Genomic DNA, 26,087 nt, shown 5'->3' with positions numbered 1-26,087 from the left:
GCTAAATACCAGACTAATGCCATTTACAAGTTCACTGATGACACCACCATTGTTGGTAAAATCACAGATGGCGACAAAACAGACGACAGATAGGAGGTGGAAGACTTGGAAAAATGCTGCACTGAGAACAACCTAGCTCTCAAAGCCGGCAAAACCGAGGAACTCATTATTGACTTTCGACGGGATGTTACTCATGCCCTCCCTACACATTAACAGCACAGAGGTGGAATGAGTGGAGAGTGTCAAGCTCCTGGGAGTGGTTATTCACAATAAGCTTTCTTGGATTCTTCATGTGAACGCACTGGTTACAAAGGCCCAATAATGTCGTCTCTTCCTCAGGCAGCTGAGGAAATTTGGCATGATGGTGAACACTCTCTTGCCAACTTTCATAGGTGCACTTGAGGATCTGTAACTTTACACAAGAACTTTGTTTAAGAGGTATGATTTTCTTTCACTGGAGACTATGGAGTAAAGAAGGGCATGTTATACCCCACAATCCATGAAAATGAAGAACTATGGTATGCTGACGCTTTAGTATTCAGATTGTCTGAGGAAAATCTTGGATGATATTTAAAACAAGTGCTGGCGGGTTCTCAGCTGTTGTACCTGTTCCTTCTCTAATTTTTTCTCATGGCTTTCTTTGCTTTATGAAAATGGTGAGAACACAGCTCACAAAGCAAGTTTGTCCAATTATAAGCTACTGTTGCTTCAAAGGGCAACTGCTAAAATTTGCTAAAATCAACATTCTGTTCCAGGTTGGTGTCAGAGTGGGTGTGTAGTTTGTGGTTTGCTTGATGTCTGAATGCATTTAATGCTCTGGTGTCTACTTCTTCCTGTACTGATTTCAGGTACTTCTGAAAATAGCCAAACTTCTCGACGAGGGGGGAACCATCAGTATGTTTCAACAATGAAAATACCAACCAGCTGTGATGTTTTTTCTTTTCCCACCCCTCCTTCTGTACCCTTCAGTCTTGATTACAGGTCATCATTCAAAGACCTCCACAAAATATTTGATTTTTATCATCAGTAGTAATATACATGGCATATTTTCAAACTGATCATAAGTTTCTGACTTCTGGGGTTCTTGCTGATTATTTCAAAATACATCGTAAGATAGTCACAAAAGGAGATAAAATACATGGGGAACAAATAACATAGAGAAAAGGCGATCTTGCAGTGAAGCAACTAGCATTTGTTACATTTGTTCATAATTATCTATAAATAACACTTGTCAATATGTATCATCTTTTCAAACTTCATGATATCCATTTAGTTCAGTAAACCTTGGAGTGAACAAGTTAGCAATATGTCATCCAAAAGCTTCCGGTTTGTCTTCAGTGTTGTTGTTGTTGTCATCATCGTCGTTACTGTTACCTTTGCACCAAATTCAGGTTTTGGGATTCATTCTGTTCATCTCTGAAGAAACCCACTAATGTATATGGAAGTGAATTGAACAGTTATCCTAATTTACTGATTTATCATTCATAGGGTTGAAAATGCCTGCACGAAATTGATCCAGGCTGCACAGATGCTGAAGGACAATCCATATGCTGTACCTGCACGTGATTACCTCATTGATGGTTCTAGAGGTATTCTTTCTGGAACTTCAGACTTACTGTTGACATTTGATGAAGCAGAGGTATTCTTTTATGACTATTTACTCCTCTTTGTTTGGGCAAAATGTTTCTGACTTAGATTGCATCTGTCTGTCTGTTAGTATGCCACAAGTTGATGTGTTGTGTGTAAATTAAACAAGTTAATTTTGTACCAATTAATTTTACCTCCCAGGTTCGTAAAATCATCCGTGTCTGCAAAGGTATCTTGGAATATCTCACAGTAGCAGAAGTGGTCGAAACTATGGAGGATTTGGTGACCTACACCAAAAATTTGGGTCCAGGTTAGGAACTGGGTTTACTTGAAGTTCAAGCTATTACTAAAGCAACAGTTGAAAATTAAATTGCTTGAAGCCAAACTTTGAAAGATGTCCTAGTTTGTGAAGCTAAACTTGTTACTGGGAGCATAAGCTTACATTCCAAAAAGAAAAACATCCAAATTATGACCAATTTACAATTGATAACATTGTAACCAGATACATCGATGTGTCTGATGGATGAAGGTAGAATGAGAACTAACTAGCAGCTGCATTAGTAGGTCTGGAATGTTGGAAATGTAACTCCAAAATTTATGTTTTAATCCAACTGAAGTTCATATTGTGCATTGGACCGTTTATGTATATCAGAATTTAAAGAGTGGGCAGCGTTGGCATGACTTACATTTCTGTTCTAATGTGCTGCAATTATTTTTTTTTCCTCCTTTCTTCCCTGTGCCCCCAATTAGGAATGACTAAAATGGCTAAGATGATTGATGAAAGACAACAGGAATTGACCCATCAAGAGCACAGGGTTATGCTGGTAAATTCTATGAACACAGTGAAAGAACTTCTTCCTGTACTGATTTCAGGTACTTCTGAAAATAGCCAAACTTCTGGATGAGGGGGGATCCATCAGTATGTTTCAACAATGAAAATACCAACCAGCTGTGATGTTTTTTTTCTTTTCCCACCCCTCCTTCTGTACCCTTCAGTCTTGATTACAGGTCATCATTCAAACACGTTGATATGTTGGTGACTTGATATGTTTTTATTCAAATCAGATAAATCTCCTGTTGCTTAAAAAAATCTTCAGCATAATATTACATCTCTGACCTGATGGCTGAACTTTATTTTCAGTTCCTTTCTCTTGGCATGCAGATTTGAATTGATTTCTGTTCAAGCATTACACCAATTTTAATTTTATTTTTGTGAAGGTGTGTTAATGCTTTTTGCATAATCAGTACTGTGTTGAAAGTTGAGAAGGAATAAATTACACAAAAAATATATTGCCAAGAAACTCAGTTGTTGGAACAAAATGGTACTTTGATACTGATGGCCTGAAAGTAAACTCCAGAAGGGCTTAAAATAGTTGTTTAAGAATATTAAGGGTATGAAAAATAACTGGCTAGTATTCTGGACTGGGACTGTTTTGGAACATTTGTAAAACAACAACCTGATTTTTTTTTCAAACACTAACAACTTTCTGGGTCTTTCTGATATTAACTAATGTGAATTATAGCTGTGGCTACTATAAAACTGATGAATTTGCAGTTGAAATTCAGGCTTTAGTTAATTGCTGGATATATTGTGGGGTAGAGACTATCCTCAAGTGTTTGATCATGGACCAATGTGCTACGTTTACAAAAGAAAGCTCCTTTTAATTTTCTAGCTATTAAGATTTTTGTGACGACAAAGCAGTTCAAAAGCCAAGGAGTGGAAGAAGCTCTAAAGAACCGTAATTTCACTGTGGAAAAGATGAGTACCGAAATCAATGAAATCATTCGTGTTCTGCAGCTAACATCTTGGGATGAAGATGCTTGGGCTAGCAAGGTATATCTGAGAATTTCAGTAAATTACAATAAAATTGTTTTAGTGGTAAAGCTTTCATTTACTTGTCTTTTGAAATATAATAAAATGTACAATTTCCCTAACAGTTTTTGAATAATTTTGATAATGGATTCATATCTACACATGTGTCTGCAGTGTGCGATCTTACTGTGACAGCTTTTTTCTTTTCATTTTTCACTGTCTTCAATTCTTGATTCTTGGTTTAGTACCAAGACTCTTTGTTTTTGTTCATTTTCATTTATTTCATTGAGCTACAGTAAATAGGACATTTGAGTCTTGTTTGTTTGGCATGTTGAGATATTGGTGAAATTGGGATTCAGTTTATTTTTGTCTTAAATTATCATAGAACACATTAATTGATATATGGGCTGGAGTAAAATAACACCTGCATACTACTGTATAATAGAATTCTGTTGTTCAGTACCTGCATATGAGTGTGTGTGTTCCACTACAAAAAATGGCTGTCTTAAGACAGGAGAGTACATGCACTTTGTTCTGTTGTGTCCATTAACTGACCTAAAACTCCTGAATCACAACATATGTAAGTGTGAATTTGATGAATAGCCAGATATCCTGGCTATGTTTTAATATTTTTGGTCAGTGATATTCAAACTACAAACAAAAGAAAATTTTTCATTATGAACTAGCTACATTTTTGTGGTCAAAACATTATCTGTTTAGAACCTTTTCTTTTGCTTTTTTCCTTTTTGAGATCATTACAAGCATCTTATTTTTACTTTCTTCCTTGTTTCATCTTCATTCTTCCTTATAGAAGGTAAGCTCATTTGTTTTGTTTTTCTCGTTTTCTGCTGAAGCATGTTCTGAATGAATGCTCTTTATTGCCTTACTGCCTTGGTGTGTGGTGCAATTTGCTTCAAATAATGTCATGGCTAGCACATGCTGAATACAGTTCTTGAAATTCAACTTGCAGTTAGGTTATGTGTTTGGGACATTTTTACCACCAATGTTCCATGGTTTGACAATGCCTGTTAAAACTTTTAATCCAATTCAGATGATAGCATGATTGCTGCAATATCTTCTGACAAAGCTCTCTGCCAATAAAACTGAGAGGTTGAGTGGCTAGCAGGGGAGGGAAGGTAATACATCATTTCCGTGAGGATCAGTCATACACTTCAGTATCTTAAAAAAATATTTTCAGTACTTAAATTGAATTACTTCTGTGATGAATTAGGTCCTCTGGCACATTGGTCAATCTACAACCTTGCAAGGTGTTGAACCACAACAAACTAGTAATGCCTTTTGTTTCTGAGCTTGTTGATGTGAACAAAGAATTCCTCTATAAAGTGCTGCCTTCAATATAATTATCAGAATAGTATAATTAGGTAGTGCAGAAACAGGCCATTTGGCACTTTGAGCTGTGCCAGCATTTTGGTAAAGATGTTCAGTTAGTTTTGTCCCTAATCTCTGCTCATAATCACACAAATATTTTCACTTTATCAATTATCCACTTCCACTTTGGATATTGTTGAATCTGCTGTTTCCTTTATAGGCAATGCTATCTCAATCCTGATTCTTAGGAGATTTTTTCCCTTCCTACTTTGCTTTTTCTTTGACAATAATCTGTTTCCTCTGGTGACCAAGGATACAGAGTGCCAATCTCTTAAGTACCTACTTTTTATCTGTGTTTATCGTCCTATTTCTACACACTTTCCTCTTTGACTGTAACATGGACAGCTTCCTGTTGTTTGATGTGCATCATATATCCATTCTCAGCCATTCAAACTGGCTCCACAAGAAGGCTGCCTCCTTTCTCATCACTTCTCACACTTTCTTGGACCATCCTTTTGCTGTTTGTTTATATTTATTTGAACTGTTCTTTTCTTATTAGGGAGTACAATTAATCCGTGATATGATTGTGCTGAGTTGGATTTGTTTTGTGTCTTTGGTACGATCATTGTTCCAATCTTTCCACTGAAAAATACATCTCTGAAAAGTAAAGCTGAGAGAAGTAAGTTTACATAAAAGGCAACAATAGTGATAGAAGCTAGAAGCAAATGGTTTATTTTTACTGCTTTATTCAAGGGTTGTAACAGATGTCAAACTTAAAATAGTTTTTTACAGTACTGACTGGCTTGCACAGTTAATGTGTGGCTCTTCTACAGAATAGAACTTTACCGCTATCATTAAGGAAGATACAACATCAATATCTACATCATTTTTATGCTTTTACCAGGCACGTGTTTGAAAACCAGAATATAGACACTTAGTACATTGAATTGTGTACAAATTCTTGTAGAACTACACAAGAATGTGTAGGTTAGGTGGATTGGTCATGCTAAAGTACTTGCAGTGATTATGGCCATGCAGTTTAGATGGATTATCTATGGTAAATGTGGGGTTAGAAGGATAGGATAGGAGGTTGCATCTGGGTAGATGCTCTTCGGACGGTTGGTGCAAGCTCAATGGGTAAAATGGTTTCTTTCTGCACTGTAGCTTCTATGAATGCCACATGTCTTTCTACATTAGATTATCACTCAATTCAGTGACCTCTCTTGCTTCCCCACCTCTTACAAGTAACCCTTGCTGTTCAATTATTTACTTACGCTTCAACCGTCACACTAAATTTATTGCTAATGACAAGTACTTAACATTAGTGCAGAAAGCACAGATTAAAAACACTTCGTTTGTAATGTAACAGTGAGTGTATGTTTCTAACACACAAGTTCTAATACACCTATAATTATGCAATTTTTAAACCAGCTTTTCTCCTGTCTGTATAAAAGACATGAGTGATTTGACTATTGATTTTAATGGTTGGTGCAATCTTCCAATTATTCCTGAATCAATTACCCTTGTAGAGAGCTCTTTAAGTTCAAAATTATTTGTAATAAGTATTTTTAATAAGAGTTAGATAAACTATGATTTTGTTCCTTTATGTTTGCAATTGCTCATCCAGCGTGCCACATAAGGTTTGCTAGCTGCAGCTTCCCACTTTGTTAATGTTCTTTAAAAACTGCATATTAGATCTAGTGTAAAAGTAACAGGAGCTTCTGTTTTTGAAAATTATACTTAGCTTTTTAAAAATGATAATTTGCTTATCTTAAACTCAAGGCAACAGTTGTGCTTTGATCTCTACAGGTAGTTCTTCATCAACACAATGGTTGCATTCTTGTGCACCCCACATTTTAGAAATATCATGCTTTAGAAACAGTGCTTTAAGTGTTGGTGATGTAATTGTGCTACAGCCAGCATGTTTTAAAAGTTTGGAACTTTAGAAACCGTGTCCCCAGTTTGTCAATCGTGGTTCAGCCAACTCGCATTAACGAAAAGTGCGTTATAGCAGAACGACCTGTACTTGATTATTTTAATTCTTGCATCACTGTACATAAAGTGGCCTGGATATTATTTTTCTGACAAGCGGTCAAGAAATAGTTTTTGTTCCACACTGATCCTCTGAATACATTAACTTCATTTTGAATACTAAATTAACACTAAATGATCTTTTGTCATCTTCGATAATTCTTTCTTCTCAAAACCTTTGGGTTAAATTAAGTTTCAATTTTTTATTATGTAACTGAAAATTTATTAATATCCACTTAAATTAAGAAAACTTAATTTTGTAAGAAATATAGGTATCTTGACCATCGCATTGTAACTTTGTTTGTTTGTTGAGTCCTATCTTAATATCAGTCTCACAGTATGGTCAGCTTGTATAATTGTTCATCGCATCAAAATAATGCTCCCAATAGAAATGTCGTTTTTAGGTAAAATTATTTGTGATACTGAATGAATTTTGAGATTTTCTTCAAGAGTTAGAGAAGTCAACAGCATGGAAATAGGCCCTTCAGCCCAGCCTGCCTGTGCTACCCAGTTTTTCATAATTTAAACTAGTCCCATTTGCCTGCATTTGGTCCATATACCTCCATACCTATCATATCCATGTGTCTGTCTAAATCTTTCTAAGATGACAAAATTGTACTCTCTTCCACCACTTCCTCTGGCAGCCTGTTCCAGACACTCACTACCTTGTGTGTGGAAAAGAATTGCCCCTTGCACTCTTTTTATGTATCTCTACTCTTGCCTTAAACCTCTGCCCTCTAGTTTTAGTTTGTCCTACCATGAGCAAAAGCTGTTGGCTATCTACATTAGCTCAGCCTCTCGTGATTTTATGTACCCTTTTCACAAAGTCACCCCTCATTATCCTGCATTCCAGGGGAAAAATGTTCCAGGCTTTCCAACCTTTTGTTATAACTCAAACCATTCCATCCAAATTGCATCCGAATAAATTTTTTTTTGTTCTAATTTAATAATATTCTTTCTGTGGTACGGTGATCAGGACTGAACCAAATCTAACTTGGGACAATTAGCCATATAGATTGCAGGTGATTAGTTAAATTTTTGTTTGAAACAATATGCTGTACTGAACATTTCCATTAAGTTTTAAATGAAGGTTGTGAAAAGCACAAAAATTTGATCCCATTTCTTTGGATATTTTATTGAATATTAATCAATTTCCTTTCTATTTCTGCTCCATGCCACTTTCCCTCAGATTATGCACGGTACCAGAAACAGTAATTTCAACATTTTTGCCTCTCATTGTACCAAGTGCTTCTTTGGAAATTGCTTACTTTTTTTAGATTGTCATATCATGTGTCAAATTTGATGACTGGCTAATGAGTGCACATCTACTGTTGGTAGTAGAATCTGCCATTTTATACCACATTTAATCAAGGCATCAAGTTTGTTCCAGCAGTTCTGCCAACCTTTTCTGTCAAGCCTGAATTTGAATTAATATTTTTGTCGATAACAACGAAGCATAGTAAACACTACGCAGTTTGTATGTTGACATCAGTATAAAGGTATTATTTTGGCTATTTGGCTTTTCAGATGCTTTTTCTGGTTTTATTGCTGTTGCACATGTTATGCATTAATTAAAAAAGATGAGCACTGCTTGTATGTCACAGCATAAGTTTGGTTGTGATGTTATCTTGGGCTCCACTTAACCAACGTTTGGCAACTATTTAATCTCATTTTAGAGATTGTACAAATGTGCTTTATCATATTCATAATTGCTAAGTATTATGCTGTGCTAAATAATGAGATGAAAACAAGTTGGCAAGCTATAATATTTTAACACACCAACAATATGTAAGTCTATATATTGTTGTAACTTTTGGTATGATGAATGATCTTAGAAGATATCAATTTAGGTGAGATCAAAAGCTTTGCAAACCAAGCTATGAGGAAAATAAGTTAACTTAGTCGGAAGGAATATTGGATTTTTTTTTAAACTTTGAAGTTGACTGATTTCTCCTATCCTGTAAACCTTGTTTATGAAGAGTTGTCCAGTTTACTAAAACTTCCATTGAATTATGTTGTGAGGAATTTGAGAGTTGAGGCAATACAGTGAACTTTGGATGTTAGAATTCATGGATGTGTGTAATGTGTGGACACAACTCAAGTTGGTATGTGTTTTAACTGGGTTATGATATTTCTTTACTCCTATAGGACACCACTAAGGTGCGCTAAGTTGATGCAATACTTATAATGTCCTTTGTTCAGTATAAAAGGTTCAGTGGTTAGTACTCCTTTCTCATTTCCCGGATCCTGGGTTCAATTCCAGCCTGGGGTGACTGTCTGTGTGGAGTTCACATGTTATCCCTGTGCCTGTGTGGGGTTCTGCTAGGTTTTCTTGCAAAGCCCAAAAATGTGCAGGTTGGGTGGATTGCCAATGCTAAATTGCCCTGTAGTATCCATGGAGGTGCAGGCTAAATAGATTACTCATGGGGTTGCTGAGTCAGAATTGGGGGCTGGTTTCTTGGGATGCTGTTCGGAGGGTCCCTGGAGACTTTAGCGGAATGGCCTCTTTCTACACTGTAGGATTCTAAAATAAATACTGGATTAAATGAAAGGGTTCATTTAAGGTGTTTCACAATATGGATTAGCAGTACGGAGGGGATTTTGAAGTCTTCTAGGATGTGAGCAATGTGATGAGTACAGGATTTTATACTTGAAAGCATATGGGTAACTGAGCTAAGAATATGTGGAAGGTAATGCAGCAAGCCAGTAGAATTAGTGTCCAAGATGGCGCTGACAAAATTGATCCTTCAGTTATTGAACCAAGAGGAGGGTCTTTGGATTGATTTGGACAGATGGATCTATAGGTCAGCCCTCTCAATCAGTGCAACTACTTTTGTTTGCTAACAGCACCACAGTGTAACAACTTTAATTTCCTTTTGTCCCAGGGTTAAAGTTCTGGCCTCACTATTTTGCTTGAGGGAGCAAATGTGATGTATAGTTTGTGTGAGAGGTACTGGATAGTGCTTCAGAAATGGAGATGCAAGGTAGCATTGAGGGTAGAATGTGTGGTATTCAAAGTCTCTCGTGTTCTAATGAGGCAATCAGCAATGGTTAGAGTTCCAAAGGTTTTTGTTGATGACTGACCAAGGTACTTTTGCCCATCTGTGGGGAGGGAGATTAGAAGTTGCATTACTCTTTGTATAAGGAGTGGTCTAAGAGTTGACTGTGGTTGATTAGCAATTCTTTGGATAAATTGCGTAGATTAGCAATAATATGTAGACTCAAACTCATTGATGTGAAGTTTTCTTTTGATGTCATGGAAAGAAATGGGGAGAAAACTGGAACAGATGATATGCTCAGCAAGCATTGTCTGAGGATGGGAAGTTGAATATTATGCTGGATTAAGGATTGATTCCAGGAGCAGAAGTGGGTCATATGGACCTGGGGCTTGGTTTTGGTGCACTGGGTACTGTCTCAGTCTAACATTTCATAAACACTAAATCAGACTGAAAGTGCAATTTAGGTCCAAATATGTTTCAACACAAATTTCTGACTCTGCCGATACTGATCAGTAAATGATTGAAGGGAAAAGAGAAAGGGACAACTGTGGTAGCGTGAAAAAGAGAGAAAAACCAATAGTTAGACTGTCAACACATTTAACTCATTTGGGTGGACAGGTTGTCAGTTTTCAACTTGATAAAGAAAACTGTATTGGCACTGTGTTGGGTTAAGCTGATTTAAACTGCTAGGAGGCAGTGATTGGGCCAGTTGGAGGGCAGGAGATGTGTAACCAATTACTGAATCAGGAACTAGGGGTTGCCAGGGATGGTTTGAGATATCGAAGCTGTCTGACCCTTTTGATCAACGGCAGTAATTTTGTAATGAGGTGTAAAGAGTGATTTTATATAGGTGGTAGAAATGTGTTTCCTTTTGCACAAATTTATTTTAGGAAGTCGATTGGACAATTAGTTGTGTAGTAACAGTTTATTCTCAGACATGTCCACTTTATAATATTGTGACCGTTTCCTGCTGCTGAAATATTTCCTCATCTATGAAGGATTATTGGACTGATTTCCTTTCCTTCTGTATTCTGCGTTAGTTTCCAGGATTTTTAAACTGATATTTTGTAGTACTCGAAGTAATTTTCTTTGGTGATAGGCTGTTCCAGTGCCCTGTTTGCATTGGATTTGTTTCAACAGATGAAACCATGTGCAAGGAAATATTGAGATGTTTGTTATTAGTTATTTGCAGCATTTTCAAATTTTTGCTTAGAACATGGCTTTACAGGAGGTGCTTGAAGCTGAAATTCTGTTTGTTGTCAAAATAGCCATGACTGTATTACATATAGAGTTGGGACTGCTGTTGATTTTTAGTAAGCTCATAAAATTCATGAGAAAGTGTGATGCATATAGTAGGTACCTATCCCTTCAGCAAAATAAAGTGTGCAGATAACGGTGCTTTCTGTAGTCTGGTTGTGATGATATGGCTTGTACAGTATGCAGTGGAAGAATCCCTGAATTTTTAGTAATGATAAAGCCATAACAGAATTTAAGTATTAGTTTGATGTTAGCCATTTTTGTTCAATTCTGCATTTAATGGTTTATAACTTCCATAATAAGAAACAACTATTATTTCAAAACTTGCTACAGCATGAATATTTGGATTCCATTCAGTTATACAGGACATTAGTTAGACCACCGTTGGAATATTGTGTGCAATTCTGGTTTCCTTCCTATTAGAAAGATGTTGTGAATGAGGAAAGGGTTCAGAAATGATTTACCAGGATGTTGTCAGGGTTGGAGGATATGAGCTATGGGGAGAGGCTGAACAGACTGGGTCAGTTTTCCTTGGAGCATCGGAGGCTGAGGAGTGACCTTATAGAGGTTTACAAAATTATGAGGGGCATGGATTGGGTAAATAGACAAAAGTTTATTCACTAGGGTGGGGGGAGTCCAGAACTAGAGGGCATAGCTTTCAGGTGAGAGGGGAAAGATATAAAAGGGACCTCAGGGGCAACTTTTAATGCAAAGGGTGGTATGCGTATGGAATGAGCTGCCAGAGGAAGTGGTGGAGGCTGGTACAATTGCAACATTTAAGAGGCATTTGGGTGGGTATGTGAATAGGAAGGGTTTGGAGGGCTATAGGCTGGGTGCTGGCAGGTGGGACCAGATTGGGTTGGGATATCTGGTTGGCATGGACGAGTTGGACCGAAGGGTCTGTTTTCATGCAGTACATCTCTATGATTCCATAAATAAAAATGCTAAGCAAGTATTTAAAAGAAAACCATTTAACTAGCTAGAAAAATTTCTATCAAGTTCAAGATATGTGATTACTTACTTTGTTTTTCTTGTGAGAATAGTGAAGACCAAATTTTGTCATACAGAATTGAATAGGTATTTTTCTTTGGTATTTGGCCATTAAACTGTCTGATAACTTTTGTTTTTTCCAACAGGATACAGAAACTATGAGAAGAGCTTTAGCTATGATTGACTCAAAGATGGACCAGGCCAAGAGCTGGCTAAGTGACCCTAATGCACCTCCAGGTAATAACTAAGTTTTTATGTTAGTATTGCTACTGAGCTAAAATGTGAAGTTAAATTTCAAATTCCTCACCTAGTTGTCTGAAATGTTCAGATAGTGTTCTTTTCTTTCAGAGATTTATGATGTTGGTCTTTTGCTCGAAGTTCAACTAATCTGGTGCTTGTTTTAGGTGATGCTGGGGAGCAGGCTATCAAACAAATACTGGATGAAGCTGGCAAAGTTGGAGAACTTTGTGCAGGCAAAGAACGAAGGGAAATTCTAGGCACTACGAAAGCTTTAGGCCAGTTGACTGACCAAGTATCTGAACTCAGAGCCAGGTAACTATTTTTTTTGTTTTGTAAACGTTACCATATTTCTTGTAGAATTCAATGCATTTTTAGTGCAGAGATATTGTGATCATGAAATACCAGATAATTCATGTCAAAATTTTGAGCTTATGCTTTACATAATTCTGGTGACAATATATTCAGCCATGATGAACCTCTGAGCTAGGGGGCCTTAGTTCAAAGCCCACTTACTGCACTTGTGTATCGCAACAATTCTGAATGGATTGATTAGAAAATATCTATCATTAGCCATGATTGGAGCCCATTAGAGCAAAGTTAATTACGAAGTTGTGTTTAGACCATAAGAAAGGAGTCGGCCAATTAGCTTGAGCTGAATTCACCAATCAGTGAGATTAATTGATCAATCTTTGAGTTGACTCCATAACCCTTCCCCAAATCTGTTAATACCAATTTGGTTTACAAATTTACTCTATCTCACATTTGAAGTTAGCATTTGACTGAACTTCAATTGTATTCAGAAAAGAGTTCCAAATTTCCGTTAGCCTGAAAAGCATGATTCTAACATTGGAAGAAGCCAGGAGTTCATGACTCCACAACCAACAGAAACTGTTTTCCTCCATCTACTCGGAGGTTCTCTTAGTATCTTGATTAATCTATTCTTTCTATTGATGCAGCCTAACTTGACTTACATTATTTTTCTTAATTTTATTCATTCATAATATGTAGGTGTCACTGGTTCCCATCCAAAACTGATGAGAGTGTAGTTAAGAGTCAGTCATGTCGTTTAAGATCTGGAGTCATATGTTGGCTAGACTCAGTAAGAATTGCATTTTTTGTTTCCTAAAAGATATCGGTGAACCAGATTCATGTACTACAATCATCAGTTGGTCACCATTAGACCATATTTTTAATTACAAGTTTTTGTTGAATTCAAAATTCAGCATTTGCCATGATTGGATTCAAATGCATATCCACAGAATCATGGGTTAGTGTTCTAGGTTGCTAGTCCAGTGACATTAGCACTACACCACCACATCCCCAATTGTTGATCATTTATAAAGACAGACATTTCATTCACCTTTTTGATTATTTTTTGTGCTCCTAACATATTTTAATGATCTGTGTACAGGGAACCTCTATAGGTCTCTGTTGGCTTCTCCGTTTACTACTATCACACATTTGGCTCTGCTTAAAATATGTGAAGTCAGTTTCTGTAGTATATACCTGCTTGTACAAATAAAAGTGAGATGGTGCTAATACTATTTTTTTAATGAATAGAGGTCAAGGGGCTACACCTATTGCCATGCAAAAAGCACAGCAAGTATCCCAAGGACTCGATATGTTAACAGCCAAGGTGGAGAATGCAGCCAGGAAGCTGGAGGCAATGACTAATTCAAAACAGGCTATTGCCAAAAAAATAGATGCTGCTCAGGTAACCTCAAAATAATTTTTAGGAAATGTTTCATCAGAGAGGAGTTCTTCAAAGCTTTTTGCTAGAATCTCGTGTTAATAGATTCATACTTTGAATTTACTTGTTCTGCTATATGAGAATCTTGTTTCCAATGCTTCTTTGGAGTTTGTGGGATCTCTTAGAAAATAGAAGCATCATTCTTGGGACAAAAACAGTGAGCTGGATAAATACAAAGTCTAGCAGTATGTAGAGAGAAAAACGCTTAACATTCAAGTCCAGTGACCCTTCGTCAGAACTAAAAATAACTGGAAAAAGTTACTGATTTATTGTCACCTGTACAGAGGTACAGACAAAAGTGTTGTTTCATGTGCTATAAGGACTGATTGAAAGTATGTTTAGGGTAGTAGAACAGAGTGCAGGATACAGTGTTCAGCCGCAAAGAGACCGACCAGAATTCACATTTGAGAGGTCCTTTAAAAGTCTGAGAACAGGAAAGAAGCTGTTCTTGAATCTACTTGCATATGTATTTCAACTTTTGTATTTTCTGCCTGAAGGGAGAGGTTAGAAGAGAGTATAACTGGGGTGGGATGGTCTTGAATTATGTTGGTTGTTTTCCCGAAGCAGTGGGAAGTATAGATGAAGTCTATAGATGGAAATCTGGTTTTTGTGATGGACTAGGATGTGTTCATGATTCTATGTAGTTTATTGTGGTCTTGAGAAGATCCATTGCCGTATAGAACATAGAACAGTACAGCACAGAACTGGCCCTTCAGCCCACGATGTTGTGCCGACCATTGACCTTCATGTAAGGTAAACCTAATATACGAACCCTCAAATTTCTGTGACCATATGCACGTCCAGCAGTCTCTTAAATATCTCCAATGGCCTCGCTTCCACAACTGCTGCTGGCAACGCATTCCATGCTCTCTCAACTCTTTTTGTGTAAAGAACCTGCCTCTGACATCCCCTCTATACTTTCTGCTAAACAGCTTAAAACTATGACTCCCTCGTGTTAACAATTTCTGCCCTGGGAAAAAGTCTCTGGCTACCAACTCTGTCTGTGCCCCTCATTATCTTGTACACCTCCAGTCCTCAGGTACGACTCCGGTGGAGAGCGAGGATGCAAAGATCTTCGCAAGCGGCAAAGCAATCACGTTTCTCGCTTCCCAAAGCAGCTGAGGACAAATCTGGTCTGCACCCTGGTGACTTGTCAATCTTAATGTTTGTCAAAATTTTCAGCACGTCAGCTTCCTCAATCTCTATCCGTTCCAGCATGCCTACCTGCTCCTCAATGGTTTCAAAGGTCCTCTTCTTTAGTAAAGACCGAAGCAAAAAACTCATTTAGTGCTTCCCCTACCACCTCAGACTCTATACACAATTTCCTTATGCTATCCCTGATTGGCCCTACTCTTTCTTTGATCATTCTCTTATTCCTCACATACGTGCTGTGATTGACCTAGATGGGATGCTTTCTATGATGCATCTATAAAAATTGCTAGGAGTCTTTGTGGACATGTTAACATTTCCTGAGCTCCCTAACGAAGTAGAGAAGTTGTTGCGCTTTCTTGATTGTCGTGTCAATGTGGATTGACCAGAAGAAATGGTTGGTAGTCGTCATTCCCAGGAATTGGAAGCTCTCACCGATCTCCATGTGAGCACCACGATACAGGTGTCCCCTCCATTCCATTTCCTGACGTCATTGACAAGCTCCTTTTTGTTTTGTTGATATTGGTTGAGAGATTGTTGTGTTTACAACGTGCCACTCAGCTCTCAATGTCTTTGTTAAATTCTGTGTCATTGTTGGTTGAGGTCTCGCCTACAATGATTGTGTTGTCAGTGAACTTGTAAATGGATTTGAGTTGGAATTTGGCCACACAGCCATGAGTGCCTGTGGTGAGGATTATGGTGGAGGAGATGTTGCCCATTCTTATTCATTGTGATCTCTTGATCAGGAAGTCAAGGGTCCTGTCACAGAGCGGGGAGCAGAGTCCTAGGTCCTAGAGTTTAGAAATGCATTTATTTGGAATTATGGTGTTGAAGGTGGAGGTACAGTCAATAAGTAGGAACCTGACACAGGTATCCTTGTTATCCACATGTTCCAGGGATGAGTGTAGGACCAGGGCAATGATACCTTGGACCGCTTACGCTGGTAAGCGAATTGCAGAGGATCCAGGCAATTTGGTAGGCTGGATGATAGAGACTGGTTGATGTGAGACCTGACTAACCCCTCAAAACACTTTGTAATTATGGAGGTCAGAGTTGCTGGGTGGTAGTCATTTTGGCATGCTGCATGCTTTTTCTTTGGCACTGGGATGGTGATGGCTGTCTCGAAGCAGATGTGGACATCAGATCATAGTAAAGAGAGATCAAAGACGCCTGTGTAGACTCCTGCCAGCTATTCTGCCCAGGATCTGAGTGCATGGCTGAGGACTCCATCTGGGCCAGTCGCTTTCCGTGAGTTCACGATCAAGCAGGCTAATCCAATGTTGCAGTGGCAACCATGGGTATAGGTGCATCTGAAGCTCTTTGAATCGCTGACATCATTTAAAGCAAGCATAGAATGCATTGTACTCCGGATGGGGATGTATTGTTGCCCACGATTTTGTTCAACTTCATTTTGGAGCCATTCGTGTTGTGTGTGCCATGCCACAAATGATGAGTGTCCGTTTAGTTAATCTAGGTCTCAAGTTTGGTTTGGTATTGCCTGTTGGCATCTCTGGTAGCTTTACAAAGGTCCTACCTGGATTTCCTGTATCAATCAGAGTTGCCTGACTTGTACACATCAGACCTGGATTTTGGTGGGGAATAGCTCTCCCTTTTCATCGATGATTTCTGGTTGAGAAACATTCGGATTCACTTTTTTCAGCAGTGTTTGACACAGGAAGTCTACAATGTTAGTGGCGTATTAGACCAGAAGATATAGGAGCCTAAATTAGGCCATTCAACTAATCGCATCTGCTCCACCCTCCAATTATGGCTGCTAGGTTTGTCAACCCCATTCTCCTGCTTTCTCCCGTAACCCTTGATCTCCTTTTACGATCACAAACTTATCTATCTTTGTCTTAAATATACTCATTGACCTGGCCTGCACAACCTTCTGTGGTAGCGAATTCCATACATTCACCAAGTGTGGCTGAAGAAATTTCTCCTTGTCTCTGTTCTAAAAAGCTTTGCCTTCCACTCTAAAGCTGTGCCCTTGGCTCCTAAGCAGCAGATGAAGGAGCAGTAGTGGATGGTGTGCAGCAGCAAGCTGTACAAGAAACCTCTCTGGACCATGTGAAAGAAGATTTGAAGGGATTTCCATTGGTTTGTGAATCATGAGCTCCTGAAGGACAATACCCAGCTCCCTTTATTTTCCATCAGCATTATCAGAGATGTTATTACACACCTCTGCAGTAGGTGTGACTTGGAACGTGGTCCTCCCGATGCATGATTACTGTGCCACAAATTTCCTAAATGCAACAACTCAATAATTCTCTCCATTTTATACCACCAAATCACCCATGTTACTAATTAAAATAAAAATTAAAAAGCATTCCCCGCCAAGGGTTGTATAACGATAGCATTTTTTGTTTTAATTAGTCTGTTCAGGGATGTTGTGACACACCTCTGGAGCAGGGGAGACTTGAACTCTGGTCTCCTCCTGGAATTGTCCTGGGGTGCCTTAAAGAGACACCATTTAGAGGAGCCAGAGAAAACTGAAAGTCAGAGTATTTTATACCCTGACATTCTTAGAGGGGAAATGCAGTGGCATTGAGGTCATGCAATGTGGAATTGCATTTCCTAGTTTGAGGTTCGTGGCTGAGTATGAAATTCAGTAATCAAGAATGACTTTGACAGTTGACTTAGAAAAAGCAGTTGAACTGAAATTGAATTTATGGATAACTGTTATCAGATCTGCTTGTTGGCATTGATTGTAAATGCTGATGTAGACCAATTATACCCTTTTTTAAAATTGTATTTCTATCCACGTGAAGCTCAAAGCCATGTGTGTTGAGCACAGTGAGAAAGGGAAAGTAGAGCACGCGTGTAAGCAGTGGAAAATATGAAAAAAAGTCAGAATAAGATTCTCTCAGTATGCGAAGACAAAATGACTTGTGAAGACAAATCTAGGTCCCTTTCAGTCATGTTGTCAAGCGATCACAAGCCTAAAATTGGATATTCTAAATAGATCCTGCAGCTGGAGAAATCTGTCCTTACAGAAAATTGGCCAATCTAAATTTAACAGCAGCTAGCAGCAAGGTTCAGGGGGAACTAGTTACAAACTACCTGAAACTTGTGTATTGGAGAAATTTCGATTGGGTTTACTGGCACTTTGATTTCTAGCCAGTGACTGAGGACGTATGCTTTACACCTCCTGGCATAGGAACTGTGAAGGATGAGCCAAAGGTCACAGAACATTCCAAGTCTCGGACGGGGGTGGTATGATAAGAACAGACACCTGGAAGCCACCCCTTCAGCAAAAGCTAGCAGCAAAGACCCGTGGCAGAAGATTGTGTGGCAGCCCAAGAAGACAGAGGAGAAGATCCACCCTGAAATGTGTAATGTGGCTTCCTGGCAGAGAGCCAGCCCTATATCTGAGAAGTAGGAGAGTCTAACAGCTCATCTCAGACACATGGATCCTTTCTCAGGGAGAGCTAGATAGAGAGCAAGTATTGTGGCAAGTTGTTTTGAGGTTACATAGAATGGTCCTTACTGAAACACTATTAATAAAATAGTTGAACTGCAAACTGAATTTGGTATTCCTTCGTCTGCCTTACTGCTGTGCGCTTATGTACTTTTTTTAATACACAAACTGGCTGAAGTATCCAAAGCATAGATAACAGTCATAAACGGGAATTTATAATGGAGAATAAAGAAAGTTGGCCAGTTAAGTGTGCAGCTTCAGTGCTCACAAAGGAGGACTCCAATCAGAAATGTTGAATTCAGGATTTAGTGACAGGAAGTGAAGGAAGTCAGTATTATTGGAGAAATTGATGATTGAAGGCAGATAAATTCTCCCAGCCAGATTATCTACAGAGTACTCCAGGAAGTGGCCCTCTAAGTAATGCATGTGTAGACGGTCATCTTCAGGAGGCCTGCAGCAGGTGGTTCGAAGGCAAATGGCCTTCATAGTAAGAGGGTTTAAACATAGGAGCAGGGTATCTTGCTGCAATGAAAGAGATCTTTGGTGACACAACTCCTGAAATGTGTGCAGTTTAAGTCTCCTTAACTGAGGAATATGGTGTTGCTGTAGAAGGAGTGCAGTGAAAGTGACGAGACTGATAGCTGATGTAAGAGTAGATGTTGAATTGGTTAGAATATATTTGATGGCGTTCAGAAGAATTGGGGTGGAGATCTCATAGAAACCCATGAAATTCGAATGGAACTAGAAAGAATAGATGGAGGAATGATGGTCCCAACAATGGTGGTGGGTGGGAAGTTTGGGGGTCGGGGGAACCCAAAACTGGGGTTACCATCTAAGGATAGTAGGTGAACTATGTAGGACTGAGATGAGGAAAGATTTGTTAACCCTGAAAGTGGTGAGCTTGTGGAATTTTCTACTATGGGAAGTAGTGTGAGGGCAAAACCTTTGATGATTTTAAGAAGGGGTTGGTTATAAACACTTGAGGCTAAAGGGATCAAAGGATATGTGGGGGAAAGTGGGAAGAGGCTGTGGTGATCAGCCATGATTGCAATGAATGGTAGAGCAAGCTCCAAGAGCCAAATGGCCAATTTCTCTGGTTTTGTATATTGAGTATTTAAGCAGAGCGCTCCGTAACTCTGGAAGCCAGCTGAATCTATGAATAGCAGAAAAACATTATGCAGTATGGTGAGAAGGAGCAAAGGAGGATGGTTTCTTGTAAAATATGCAATTCCTGTCTTGAATTTTCTTGTCACATGCCAAGTGGATTTAACTTTTTTTATTTAGAGCTGGTTGGCAGATCCACATGGAGGCCCTGAAGGAGAAGAGCACATCCGTGGTATTTTAACGGAAGCTAAGAGAATTGCAGATCTTTGTGAAGACCCCAAAGAACGAGATGATATACTACGTTCGATTAATGAAATTGGAGCATTGACAGCCAAGCTGTCTGACCTGAAAAGGCAGTATGTATTCCAATAATGGGTAATTCAAGCATAAAATGATGATTATTACAAATTTATTTACTTGAATCTATCAGGTCTTGTCCTTTCAGTATGAAACATTCACTTTAGTGAATAAATGTTATCTGATTAAACTGAATCAGACTTTCTCTGAATATATCACTGTTGACCATTCTGCTTAAATTTCCATCAATTATTGTGCCATAATTCAAGTATTTTAAATATCAGTATTTGCAATTGTCTGCAGTTAGCTTTATTTCCCTCAATGTTGTTTGATTCATGTTAAGAGCAGAGTTGTAATCCTGTGTTCTCGAATTTGCAGAGGTAAAGGTGATACCCCAGAAGCACGTGCTTTGGCAAAGCAAATTGCAACCACACTACAGAACTTACAGACCAAGGCAAACCGAGCAGTGGCCAATAGTAGGCCTGTAAAAGCAGCAGTCAATTTGGAAGGCAAAATAGAGCAAGCCCAGCGCTGGATTGATAATCCTACAGTTGATGGGCGTGGTGTGGGTGAGTCCATTGAAATTTATTGAAATATTGAATGAGTGATAATTCATGTTTCTGAAAGGCTGGTTTCTCACTTGTAGGGCCAAGGACTTGCATTTGTTGTATTTTTTTTGTTTGTCACCCTTTTACATGCAAGCAGTTTTAAATTTGCTTTTTACACCTTCCATCAATGTTAAATTAACACGATTCAACCAGTTCGAGATGTTAAAATTTTGCACTTGAACTGTAGTCACATGCAGTCCATGTCTGAAGTCACATTTACTTCCCCCAAGTGACACCTAATTTTGTGTTTTGACCTCTCCAAGAAACCTTGACAATCACAGCATTGTTCCAGTGCAGAAAACATGGTGGCACAGTGGTTAGCATTGCTGCCTCACAGTGCCAGAGACCCGGGTTCAATTCCCGCCTCAGGCAACTGTCTGTGTGGAGTTTGCACGTTCTGCCAGTGTCTGTGTGGCTTTCCTCCGAATGCTCCGGGTTCCTCCCACAGTCCAAAAATGTGCAGGTTAGGTACATTGGTAAATGTAGGGAAATGGGTCTGGGTGGGTTGCTCTTCGGAGGGTCAGTGTGGACTTGTTAGGCCGAAGGACCTGTTTCCACACTAAGTAATCTAATCTAAAATTTTTTTAAAAAGACCATTGAGACCATTGAGCCCATTGGCCGTGTTGGCTGTTCAAACAAACGTCTCATTCGATGTCATTCTGGAAATGTCTCATGGTAACACTGCATTTTGTTGCATTCCAAATAACATTCAATTCTCTTTGAAGACTACTACTGAACCCATCTCCACCGCACTTGTGTGGTGCATTTCAGACCCTAACAACTTGAGTGAAAGACTTCATTAATATCACTTCTGCTTTTATTAATTAATGTCTTGCCCTCTCATTTTCAACTTTTTTGAGTGGTAATGTTTTCTATTTATTTTGTCAAGACCACTCTCGATTCTGAATGCTTCAATCATGTCTCTTTTTCTTCTCCATTCAAAGAAAAACAGACCCGACTTCTCCCATCTACCTTCCTAGGTGAAATTACTGATCCATGAAGATATTCTGTTAAACCTGATCCACGCCCTCTGTGATGCCTTCACATCCTTTTTCAAGTGTGATGCTCAATGCAATATTCCAGCTGAGGCTGGAGGAAAGTGTAAAACTTTAACTTAACTTCCTTGCTGTTGTAGTCTTTGCCCATATTAACAAAATCTGGAAACTGTGTGCTAAATTAAGTTACTGACCACCCACTGGAACAAAGCTGGAAAATTGATTGGCCTTTAGCATTTGCTGTCTTCACTGTTGCACAGTGTGTACCATCAACAATATGCATTGCAGTAACTTACCAAGGCTCCTTTGATAGCACAGTGCAAACCTGTGATCTTTACCATTTAAAAGAACAGGAGCAACAGATGCACAGGAATATCACCAGCTTCAAGCTCCTCTCCAAGCCACTCACCATCCTAACATGTAACTTGCTTTTAATGTCACTGGATCAAAATTCTCAATCTCTATTCTTAACAGTCCTGTGGCTGTTGCAATACCTTGAGTACTGTAGAGGCTCAGCGAGACAGCCCTGAGCATTTCGATATTATGGACACCAAATATTTACAATAGCTAATGACCCCAACATCCAATGAAGAAACATTGAAAAGCCATCTACGTCTGGAAAAGCAAGTTTGCCAATACTGATTGCTGGGATCTCCTCCACAACCTTCCCCTAGTTCAAACCTACAAACATTACTTTTCCCTTGCTCTATAAATTCTCTTGGCTGCAGTTCATTGACTGCAAGTGTGAGTGTTGAGTGTGTGCAATCAAGACTTAGAGTGGCAATGGTATGTGTTAAAGAAAGGGAATGAAAATATAGGGGATGTATCAATGTTTGTTCCTCCTTCACTTAGCAAGTAGATATTATGGAGAAGCAGAAAAATTCTCTGGCCCACTAATATTTTCTGCCAAGGCTCCTTTGAGACGTGTTGGATTTACTCCTCATTAAGATCTTTGTAGGAAATGATAACTTGTAAAAGCAATTGGGGAAAAAAGTGTGACTGTTCCACTTGGTCTTACACTTAAAGAAAAACTAAAAAAGTATATTCCTAAGGTATTGTAAGAAGACTCAGAAGATGTACAAACCTTGCAAATAATCTGAAAAAGATTCAAAACTTAACTGTAACACTTAAGACCAAGTTGAGGAAGGTATGAATCTGTGGAATTATTTCCTGAAGAGCAGTGTATAAATTGGGACATTGAGGATACTCAAGGCTGAGAGAGAGGCATTTTCAATCAGTAAGGGAATGAACAGTTATGGGGAAAAGGCAGGAAAGTGGAGTTGAAGATTCGGTTCAGTGATAATTTGATTGAACAGTGGAGTTGACTTGATGGATTGAATGGCCTACTTCTGTTTCGATGTCTTATACTAATATTGCTATGTTTAAAAAGTTGCTGGAACATCAACAGCATTTAAATTGAAGAAGTTTCAACTTTTAAATAATTTTCAAGTTTGTTTGTAAGAAGGACAATTTTAAAGCAGCAGTAGGAAAAATCACTGAGCTCCAGATGGTTAGTGAAAGAAGATCTAAGGCATATTTTTGAAATGTTCACAAAGTTGCCTTAAGTTGGAAGAAGAAAGATAACCTAACAAATGTAAAATGTTCAAACAGCATTCAGAGCTATGATTTCTAGATTTAGGTGCGATCAATACAGAAAAGCACTCAAATACGATTTACTTGGCAAATGGGAACAAAGTCCACATAGACTTACCATTCTAAGATTAATAGCTGAAGATCTAAAAGAGCCTCAAAAGATAGATCTCATTAGGAGATGAATTCAGAGTTAGAATTAGCTTTAGTATTGTTAGATTAGAAATTGTGCCATTTGGACAGAAGTCCACAGAATCCATACATCTCTCAGCAAGCAAATGCAGAGCAATTGTTAGTTTTCAAATGGGGAGTTTGTAAACAAGAATGAAAATGGTGATCGCAACCAATCCATGGAAGCTTCATCCAGATAAACTAAAGACTTATTGCATGGAACAGCCACTGGATAGAAAAGAAACATAAATCTGTCCTTACAAACCAATGAAGCATAAATACAAACTCAATGATTGAATTGTGACCAGAACACCAGACCTAGCAAGGTCTGGTCTTCTGCATAGGCTTAGCTTTCATCAATTTTGCAATGCATGCAGTGGAAAAAGTTGTTGGCAGAGGCAGTGCACGAGAAGAGAGGGTGATACAGCTACAAAGAACTGTGAACCAATGAAAATCGATTGCATACGAAGACTACCTTCAAGCAATTACAAAAGCCATCCAGTAAGGAGCTTTATTGATGAATTATAGAATCAGAGAAACCCTACAGTGTGGAAAGCCGTTCAGCCCATTGAGTCCACTCAATCTCCAAAGAGTATCCCACACAACCCCATTCCCCCCCCCCCACCCGATCCCTGCATTTTCCATGGATCAGTATGTGATGAGTTACAAAATGAGGCAGTATAAAACATTTGTGTCACACTGTTCATCTTGTAGAAAATGTTAATGTCATCCAACTATCCAGAGCATTTCCAAAAATTCAAATCAAATGTCCTCAGAAAATAATTGTTTGCCAAGATTGACCCAGGCAAGTGCTATTAAGTTACCCTTTTGAATTACTTTTCAAAAATACAGCTGTCCACAAAATTCATCATAAAACCTACAAATGTGAAACTTTCTGCAAACTGCAATTGACCAATTCTATCTGTAGAATCAATTGTGCTGGAAGGCAAATATACAGTTTAGTCACTATTGAAGCAGCAATTGCAGGAATACCAGCATGCTGTGGTTTCTTAAAAGTCTCAATCCATGGAATCCGTAGACAAGTAGGAGATAGTTGCAAAGTTGAAGCTCACTGATATTTGGTTCAGGTTCTGCAATGATTGTGATGTGGTCAGCCAGTTGGAACTCGTAGAATGAGTTCCCTGATTGGATCAGATTAACAGCCTCAATCAGGGCACCATGGCTGGCATGAAAAGATTGAGTGTCCGGGATACTGATACTCTGGTGCCTGACTGTGTAAGGCAGTACTATAGTCAAATGACCGTTTGTGTGTAAATACAGGGTGACTTGATGGCGGGATGCTGGCCTCCATTGAACTATTTCAATGGCGATGAGAGTAAAGCATGATCCTGAAGAAACTTGTTGACAGCAGTCATCTTTGAGTTGGGTTAAGCATTTTCCTATCTCACTACTTTAATTGAGAAGATTGACTTATTCAATCCTGCTTTTAAGGCCTGCACCCAATATGTGGAAAGAGCATTTCGTTTTTTTTTGTGGGCAAATGGCATTATGGCAAAGACAACAGATAATTCTCCTGATAGCCTGTGGAGCTGCAGCTTTTTTTGTCATTTGGAGCCTAACTTTCCCTGAGGCACCAGGTACTAAGTTCAGACAATGATGAGAAGACTGAATTTGATTTAACCCTTCATTAGACGGTCAGAGACCATCAGGTATGCAGGATTAATAAAGTAACTATGTAGCAATGCCTGTGAGTTGAAGCTCAAGTGGACTTTAAACAGGTGCTACAATAACTTTATCATGAGTAAATGCAAGTGAGTTTCAAGGTATTCTGATGGAGCATATGGGTTTCAAGGTATTCAGATGGAAGTGGACACCCTCACCAGTCCAACTGAGCTTGGTGAACACCACTTGAGTGCAGGCAATTGCATAGAAAATATCCTGTTTAGAGCAACTCTAGGTTGGCCCATTAGTCATACCTTAAAACAAAACGAAGCCTCGGTCAAATTAATAAGATTCTTCTAGATCCTGGCCAGCAAGTCATTGTACTTATTGCTAGTATGCAGACTCCAGACAACCAAACAGTTCTCTCAGATCAAAACTTGGAGCAATTGTGTTTGACACTAGCTTTCGAAAAGTGATCGAGAAGACTCAAAGCTGATTTTGCCTTGGTTTCTCCATTATCCCCACCCCAAATGTATTTTTACAGCTATAATCTCTAATTGTAATGCAGCTCCTGCCTTCCATTTAGCACTTCTCAGAAAATCCAGTCATTTGAATGTCAAAATGTTTAAAGTTGATGCTTTGTTAAACAATTGGCTTTTTTAAAACTTGTGTTTCATTTAATTTAACAACTTGTCTTTTTATTTTAGGCCAAGCAGCTATTCGTGGACTTGTAGCTGAGGGCCGTCGACTGGCAAATGCAATGATGGGCCCTTATCGCCAAGAGCTGGTTGGAAAGTGTGACAAAGTAGAACAGCTAGCTGGACAACTTGCAGATTTGGCAGCTCGGGGTGAAGGTGACAGTCCTCAGGCCAGAGCAATTGCTGCACAATTGCAGGATGCACTAAAGGTACAAATGCTTAGGATGTGACTTGGTCATTTTGGTTTACTAAATGCAAATGTGAATGTTACTCATCTGAAATCAAAGCTGGTAATAGAAATATTCAGCGGGCTTGGTACAGTTCATGCTTCAGATTGGTGATATTTTGTTAGAATGGTTGTGATGGAAGGTCATTGACCTGAAACATCACCACTGATTCTGGTTCCACAGATGTTGTTTGGTCTCGTGAGCATTT

The 26,087-nt window shown here is 38.8% G+C and overlaps 1 protein-coding gene across 2 annotated transcripts in view; it reads left to right on the top strand.

The window, feature by feature from the left end:
- The window catches only part of LOC140484676 (vinculin), a 117,198-nt gene that overhangs the window by 56,697 nt on the left and 34,414 nt on the right, over window positions 1-26,087 (top strand). For both annotated transcript variants that reach the window (XM_072583269.1, XM_072583268.1), the window contains exons 3-12: window positions 1,489-1,639; window positions 1,789-1,897; window positions 2,338-2,460; window positions 3,261-3,421; window positions 12,153-12,243; window positions 12,411-12,558; window positions 13,807-13,960; window positions 19,851-20,026; window positions 20,346-20,536; window positions 25,662-25,861. In XM_072583269.1, coding sequence (XP_072439370.1) covers window positions 1,489-1,639; window positions 1,789-1,897; window positions 2,338-2,460; window positions 3,261-3,421; window positions 12,153-12,243; window positions 12,411-12,558; window positions 13,807-13,960; window positions 19,851-20,026; window positions 20,346-20,536; window positions 25,662-25,861 — 1,504 coding nt within the window. The remainder of the gene's footprint in view (window positions 1-1,488; window positions 1,640-1,788; window positions 1,898-2,337; window positions 2,461-3,260; window positions 3,422-12,152; window positions 12,244-12,410; window positions 12,559-13,806; window positions 13,961-19,850; window positions 20,027-20,345; window positions 20,537-25,661; window positions 25,862-26,087) is intronic.

Source organism: Chiloscyllium punctatum, chromosome 13 (genome assembly GCF_047496795.1).
Source record: "Chiloscyllium punctatum isolate Juve2018m chromosome 13, sChiPun1.3, whole genome shotgun sequence".
In the NCBI taxonomy this organism is placed as follows: domain Eukaryota; kingdom Metazoa; phylum Chordata; class Chondrichthyes; order Orectolobiformes; family Hemiscylliidae; genus Chiloscyllium; species Chiloscyllium punctatum.
Note: the sequence above shows the minus strand (reverse complement) of the source record. Positions and strands in the feature narration are given on the sequence as shown.